Source organism: Alosa alosa, chromosome 10 (assembly GCF_017589495.1).
Source record: "Alosa alosa isolate M-15738 ecotype Scorff River chromosome 10, AALO_Geno_1.1, whole genome shotgun sequence".
NCBI classification, from domain to species: Eukaryota; Metazoa; Chordata; class Actinopteri; order Clupeiformes; family Clupeidae; genus Alosa; species Alosa alosa.
Genome location: NC_063198.1, coordinates 29,735,185 through 29,743,749, shown reverse-complemented (window position 1 = coordinate 29,743,749; position 8,565 = coordinate 29,735,185). Strand labels below are relative to the sequence as shown.

Below are 8,565 nucleotides of genomic sequence, written 5' to 3'. Positions count from 1 at the left end.
TTAACAGTCTTCTCCTTTCAGGAGTAACGGAAGGATAAAGACACGCGCGTGAACACACACACACACACACACACACACACACACACACACACACACACACACACACACACACACACACACACACACACATACACACACACACACACCTTGACCATGGTCCTCTATCAGAAAGTTAGATAGAAATGAAGATGAGGGGAAGCCCAATCAATACTATGTATGTATGTGTGTGTGTGTGGTGGTGTGTGTGCGCGTGTGTATTAGGGGTGTAAAGATTAACCGATACGTATCGGTATCCGTTTTTAACGTAAGATACGGCTACATCGATCGTGAAGCCCCGTCGAAAAAAAACTGAAATGAACCGGTCGTTATATTGATTTACTTGTTATGAATCACTTTCACAACCTTTTCTGCTGCTCAGACTCTCATTTACGTTCCACGCAGCGCTCTCATCCCACTTCCGGTTTTGAAACTATACGTGGCGCGGAATTGTGGGTAATGCAGTTCGTTTTTGGTTACATTCATTGCCCAAAGTTGTCAAATGACCTCATTACCCATACATCTATTGCAATTTAAGCATGTGACAACTTGCACTCAGTCGGCTTTTCTTTTTAGAAATCCAGCGCGAAATTAAGCACTTGTAGCATTCCTAAACAGCAACGATAGTCTGTAGAGTAGCCTTACCTTTGATGAAGGGATTTCCTTAATGTTAAATAATAATTTGGCCCTTGCTGCAAAACGATGCATAAATTATTAGCCAATGATTTTGTTCATATTCACTCAGACTTGTGAATTTTAGGTTTCTGCATTAGGTCTACTGTTACAAAATAAGCCCAGAGAGTTCATTGATTTGTAGGCCTATTTTATTCTTGTAGGGTAGGCTAGGCCTATATGAGAAAAGGCCAAGAGTGTCTTAAGCACTGTTTTATTTTATTTCGGTATTGTCTTACCTCAACAAGGCTACAGCCCCATGAAAACAATCAGATATAACTCTATAAAGTCTATAAAAAATGTGCTTTTATGTTGTATTTGGCTGCTGTGTTTGACTGAAATGTAGACTATTCTTTTTTCATTTCAATACAGTATATGAAACAAACCCCAGTTTAGATAATCATATTCACACATTTTGTTGCCTAATTGACAACCATGACCATGATAATTGATAATATAAAATTAATGTGCACCTTGAGCAAATTATAAAAAATCTTTCAGAATGCTTTCCATTCTTGAACTGCATCGAATTGCATCGAATCGCATCGCATCGAATCGTACTGAATGTTTTTTTTTAAACATGTATCTTTTCTTGTATCGAATCGTGCCCATGTATCTAGATGCGAATCGTATCGTCTTTTACATGAGAGATTCACACCCCTACTAACTGGCATGAACAAAAACACACTTACACCCCCCCCCCAACCACACACACACATCACATACCATCCTGTAGAGGACCCCACATAGAGGATCAACGGAGGAAAGATGGAGGATTGTCAGGTGGAGGAGGGATAGAAAGATGGAGGATTGTCAGGTGGAGGAGGGATAGAAAGATGGAGGATTGTCAGGTGGAGGAGGGATAGAAAGATGGAGGATTGTCAGGTGGAGGGGGATAGAAAGATGGAGGATTGTCAGGTGGAGGGGGATAGAAAGATGGAGGATTGTCAGGTGGAGGGGGATAGAAAGATGGAGGATTGTCAGGTGGAGATGGGATAGAAAGGGAAAGATGGTGGCGTGCACATCAGCCTCTGTAGACGCTGAACTCTCACACTTGTCCACTATGATCTTTAACCCCCATCAGCTGTGAACAACTCATCTCTCATCACTTGGCATGAGGTCACTTTTCCCAGAAAAGCCTCATATCATATCTCACACACACACACACACACACACACACACACACACACACGCGCACACGCACACGCACACGCACACGCACACACTCAACTAATCCTTCTCAAAAAATACAGTAAACCCTGCCATGGTATAGGGGCAGTAAAAGTGAATGTAAAATACCTTTGTTACTGGTGTCCCACGCAACAGGCATGGACAGTATGAGTCCACCTAGCAAAGGTCAAGGCGGCATGACTGTACTGTTTGGACTCTGTGAACCACAGATGACCATATGATACACATGAGCCCTATTAGATGACAACTCAAGTAGCGCCTCTACAATGGGGTCATTGATGCTTTTGGACAACTCACCCCTGACTTCTGAGTGTGTGTGTGTGTGTGTGCAGATAGTAACTGGTGAAATGTTCTTGATGAGCTGTGCAGTGCTATTCTGTGGTTTCTGTTTCATTTAAGCAACCTCATGATGAAACTTCCCCCTGAACACTTCAGTCATGAGGGCCCAGATCATCAGCACTGGGGGAGCAGCCTCTACATGACTGCACACACACACACTCTCCCACCACACACACACAGGCACACACACACACACACACACACACACACACACACGTATAAACACACACACACACACACACACACACACACACACACACACACACACTTACGTATGCACGCACACCCACACACACACTCTCTCTCACCACACACACACACACACACTAGAGCAAAGGTTCTTTAGAACAGTCGATAAGCATCTGTGTTTAAATCGGCATATGTCTGTTAAGAGTCCCAACCACCCCCTCCCCACAGACACACACACACACACACACACACACACACACACACACACAAAACATTCTCTCACTCACACTTACACACAGACACACACACACACTCAGAAATCATTGTACCAGGCAACAGTAAAAACCTGCACACACACACACACACACACACACACACACACACACACACACACACATATTCAGGAAGAGTCCCAGACAATAGTAAACAGCTGGCCTAGATCTAGCAGCTTCACACCAGGAGAGCATGCACAGTCAGGCGGGAACAGACAGGGCTGTGGCCAATCAAGAGAGGTGTGGAACAGGGCTGTAGCCAATCAGACAGCAGGGGAATAGGGCTGTAGCCAATCATAAGATGTTATAGCCAATGGAGAGACTGTTGACAGCCTCTGCTGTTTGGCATCAGTGGACTGGCCTGTGACCTAAAGATCCCTTTGCTTGGGAAACAAGATACAATAACGTCAACAACTAGTGTGTGTGTGTGTGTGTGTGTGTGTGTGTGTGTTTCTGTCTGAGGGAACTGATATGGCCCGAGACGATAAGGTGACCACAGTGGGTTTACCAAACACCCGCCCCCTACTGGTCTGTCCTGTAACTGCGTGATCCAGCCACATTCATGTGCTCTGAGCCTCCTTTGGGTGCAAAGTCTGCTTACCCCATCTTGCCCCCATCCTGCCATAGGGGCAGCAGAGGCAGATTTGGGGCAACTTCAGGTCCCCTCCATCTAAGCTAATAGTGCATTCCAACAAACACCAACATCAACAAACGCCAACAAACACAAACAGTTGGGTCAGTTTGCTCCATCAGTCTGCATATGTTGAATGGAGTTGTTTCTAAAGTCAGTCCTTTACTCTCTGGGCTGAGGGGAGCTGGAAGTCGGTTTTCTGAACATTCTAAAGAATGCTACTGTATTAACTAGCTGCCAACTGTAGAATGTTGGGGTTTGTTTTTGGAAGTTGGTTTTCTGAACATTCTAAAGACTCCTATCAACTAGCTGCCAACTTTAGAATGTTGGGGTTTGTTTTTTGGAAGTTGGTTTTCTGAACATTCTAAAGACTCCTATCAACTAGCTGCCAACTTTAGAATGTTGGGGTTTGTTTTTTGGAAGTTGGTTTTCTGAACATTCTAAAGACTCCTATCAACTAGCTGCCCACTTTAGAATGTTGGGGTTTGTTTTTTGCCGTTTGTTGGGGCAATGTGCAAGCACCTTCTTGCCCTCAGTGACTCAACTCGTCTCCTCCTGGGCAGCAGGGCACAAAAGAGGGCATCAGAGTGCCTATCGCAGAGGGCATTCAACACTGTTTTACAACAATGCCTCCAGCTATAATAAGGGCAGTTACTACAGGGCCCAACAGACCTGGCACTGGATCTGGCACAGGGAGCAACTTTCTTACACTGAAGCATATCTCAGGCCTTTGCTAAGCAGTGACTTCTCTCTCCCTCCATCTCTCTCTCTCCCTCTTTCCCTCTCTTTCTCCCTCTCCCTCTGTCTCTTTCTGTGCCTCTCCCTCAGTGGACAGGCCTCGCTGTAGAAGACATACTCTCAGCAGACGTGTGTATTTATCTCTTTTCTCTCCCTCTCTCTGTATATCTCTCTGCGTGGACAGGTTTAGCTGAGGAAGTCCTGCGTATTCTCAGTAGACATGTGTGCGTATGCATCTCCTTCTGTCCCAGGGGAGTGAGCTAGCGTGCTAGCAAGTGAGAGCGGTGGCAACACGGTTACCTCTTTGTGTAGAAAGTGCTGAGAGAGATGTGGGCGTCCTCTCCTCTTCGCTCTCTACATGGCCGAGCTCCCGCCAGGGAGGGGTGGTGGTGGCTGGGGTAGAGGGCACAGGCTGCAGGAGACACAAATAGAGAGAGGACACTATCACTGTCACCATCCATCACTGGCCACAGAGGCAGCCAAAAGACCAGCAGACCGCAGCAAACTCACATTGCTCTGGAGCCACCATTATAACAACACCTTCACTCTGGAGTCGCCATTATAACAACACCATTATAACAACACCTTCACTCTGGAGTCACCATTGCAACAACACCATTATAACAACACCTTCACTCTGGAGTCACCATTATAACAACACCATTATAACAACACCTTCACTCTGGAGTCACCATTACAACAACACCATTATAACAACACCTTCACTCTGGAGTCACCATTACAACAACACCATTATAACAACAACTTCACTCTGGAGTCACCATTATAACAACACCATTATAACAACAGCTTCACTCTGGAGTCACCATTACAACAACACCATTATAACAACACCTTCACTCTGGAGTCACCGTTATAACAACACCTTCACTCTGGAGTCACCATTACAACAACACCTTTATAACAACACCTTCACTCTGGAGTCACCGTTATAACAACACCTTCACTCTGGAGCCACCATTATAGCAACAGCTCAGGGTTTCCCGCAGCACTTTGCAGTCAAGGCGGCCACCTTGGATAAGAAGAAGCGTGTCATGAATCGAAAAGATTTTATAATCTTTACATACAGTATGTCATATGCCTCCGAAATTTCAGAGCTAGTGAGCGGAGCTGAGCAGTGCAAATATCTCGCTCCTCATTCTCAAGAATCAGTCAAATCGCGAACAGCCACAGCTCCGTTTAATTGTCAGGTGTGATGACGTGTTCATATTCCACTTTTTATGTCATAAACGTTGCAGGCCTATGGAAAGGTTTAGTGGTAGGGTTGTCCAATGATCAAGTTGTTGCTTCAATTTGTGTTTTAATTTATCACGGCGCACATCGATGCTGGGTTCATCCGTTTGGGGCAAGTTTAAAATATTTAGCCGACTGCGTGATTTGTCATTTTCGTTCTTTTGGCAATTAATCCCGACTGATCCCTGTAGTTAACGTTTCCAAGCTTGTTTGTTGTTGCACTATCAGTGTTGCAGTCTTTTAAAATAAATGTTCTGAGTGAAATATATTGCCGTTGCTCTTAGTTCTTTGGGGACCGGGAGCTAAATTGACCTGACGCGAATTTGACCGGAAAAGCGGCCGAGTAAACAGCCACCTGCTCTCAGCACAGTGTTGACTTGCGCCTCTAATCGGACGCACAAGACTGACAATAGACGGTCCATGCCCATCCGTGCCTACGCGTATGCTTTCTAAATTATTTAGCTAACTCCATCCCTATCAACGAACTTAGGCTATATGGCCAATATCTTTGAAAATTAACGGTCTTGGTTTTATTAGTGGGCATGCCTCAAACTCGTGGTGTGAGCGGTATGGGAGCGGAACAGAGCGGCCACTCCGGCCTCTAAATTAAAAATCATAAAATGATCTAAACTTCATTCACTCTCGGTGTATAGATCAGGACAGACTTGCGGAACAGGCTGCAGGTCAACAGTCTGACAGCCTGCATGAAGATAAGCATTAATGGTCCAATAGTAAAACAGTGCAATTACCAAAGGGCCCTTTGAAATTATCTTTTAAAGCCAAGGAGGATGGCTTGTAACAATGCTAGTTGTCAGCTCTGCCATAAGTAGTGACTGATCACATTTGCACATTTTGTTGTTTTGCACTTTCTTTTGCACTTGTTCTATAGTTTGTAATAGTCTATATATAATCTAATAGTCTAATTGTTAACTGTTATTTTGAGAAGCTGGTTATTTATTTATGATGTAGTGTTTAATAAATAATTGTTAAATATACAGAGTCTGTAGAGTCTGTAGTGTATCACACAAACAAGACGCCAACACCCACACCCCCCCCCCACGGCAACCGATACAAGAACCCCCCCCCCCCCCGGATGGCAACTGATACCAGACCCCCTCCCCGGGACCTACGACCTACCACCTTGACTAACACATTTCCTGCGGGAAACCCTGCAGCTTCACTCTGGAGTCACCATAACAACACCTTCACTCTGGAGTCACCATTATAACAACACCTTCACTCCGAGAACTTTAGCCGCCTGCACCATTTCACTTTGATGATTTAAGTTTCAATGAAAAACTATATGTGCAGTTCTGTATACTGCAGCACACATATCAATGAATTGTTCATCAATACTACTTAATGTTAGCCTAGAAATCTAGATGCACCCTAGCGGCAGCAAATGCAATTTGCAACCAGGATCGTCTAGCAACTCTCTTTTGGCTTGCAAGCTGGAAAAAACAATCTTCGGTCAGGCCATTCACACTGTGTATAGAGTCGGTAAGCGGGCTTAACATAATGATGACAGAGTTGCGACGGTTCCATGTCAATTCCCTGCTACTTAAAAACAAAGAAGATGGCTGCTGGTGAACAGCAGTCTTTCGAATTGGCTTTGGCCGCGATTCTTAAAGACTCCTAAAAAATAAAGATGTATTCCGAGTTTTGCCTACCGGATATGACAAAAGTTTGATCTACCAACTAGCTCCACTGGTGGGAAAACGCATGGGACAAATGGGTTGTAGTGCTATCCTATTGCATGCAGAGGGAATTTGAAAGACAACTGTTTATCGCACCCCTCATATTCAACCCTGCCAATGCTATGTTCCCAGACCCAACATCGTGATCTGAATCTGCCTCGTCAGGCTAACTTAATGTATCAATACTACTTAATGTATCAATACTACTTAATAATACTATCTGTACTACTATAACTGACACTCACACACACACACACACACACACACACACACACACACACACTGGACAACCACACCACCGAGGGCTGGAGGAGACAAACTGCTGTATGAGTGTGCTACTACACACACACACACACACAAACACACACACACAGGACAACCACACCACCGAGGGCTGGAGGAGAGAAACTGCTGTAGGAGTGTGCTACTACACACACACACACACACACACACACACACACACACACTGGACAACCACACCACCGAGGGCTAGAGTGCTAGAGGAGGGAAACTGCTGTAGGAGTGTGCTACTACTACTACTACTACTACACACACACACACACACACACACACACACACACACAGGACAACCACACCACTGAGGGCTGGAGGAGAGAAATTGCTGTGTGTTATTATTGCACTGAGCTTGACTTCACGCCAACAGGTGCTGGAAACAGACACACACACACACATACACATACACATACACAGACACACACACAGTCAGGCCTAGCAAAAATTCAACAGGTGCAACAATAATTTACACACTATTTACAGAGGCCTATTTCCACACTCAAAGCAATTTATGGTGTGTGTGTATGGATGTGTGCGGGTGAGAGAGAGAGAGAGAGGAGAGAGAGAGAGGAGAGAGAGAGAGAGAGAGAGAGAGAGAGAGAGAGAGAGGGGTGTACTGGTGAACATGGGCAGTGTGTGTGTGTGTGTGTGGCTCCAGCGTTAAAGAAAAAGTAAAAAGAGAAATGTCTGTTTAAAGCAAGAGAAGAAAACAAGAGAAGAGAACAAGGTCAGAGCACTTCAGCTGATGACGCCGGAGTATCAAAGACACTCTCCTAGAGGAAACACACACGCACACGCACACACACACACACACAAGCCCCCCAGCTCAATTCTCCCCACTGTGAGGATTTCACAAGTCACACACACACTCCACACCTTCCTCTAGCAAGAGAGAAAGAGAGAGACTGAGAGAGAGAGAGAGAGAGAGAGAGAGAGAGAGAGAGAGAGAGAGAGAGAGAGACAGAGAGACAATTGCAGGGGAAGTGAAAGTCAGCCTCAGAACATCATACTAAGCTGACTGGCAGTCGTGTCAGACTACTAACGCACACTCGGAATACAGTCTATTAAGTCTGTCAATTTCACATGAAGTGTGCAACAGTGTGTGTGTGTATGTATGTGTGCTGCCCTTTAACACAGTAGCAGGTGTCACAGCATCTGTGCATCTGTGCAAACCATCAGTTTGAAGACACACACCAGTCTGACATACACACACACATACACACACAGGCTGACTGTCTGACAGCTTCATAAT

At 45.1% G+C, this 8,565-nt stretch overlaps 1 protein-coding gene across 1 annotated transcript in view; it reads right to left on the bottom strand.

Moving 5' to 3' along the window:
• tfeb (transcription factor EB) overlaps positions 1 to 8,565 on the bottom strand; it is a 39,504-nt gene that overhangs the window by 29,549 nt on the left and 1,390 nt on the right. Inside the window, 1 exon segment of the mRNA XM_048255519.1 lies at positions 4,369 to 4,480. Within this exon segment, the coding sequence (XP_048111476.1) occupies positions 4,369 to 4,480 (112 nt within the window).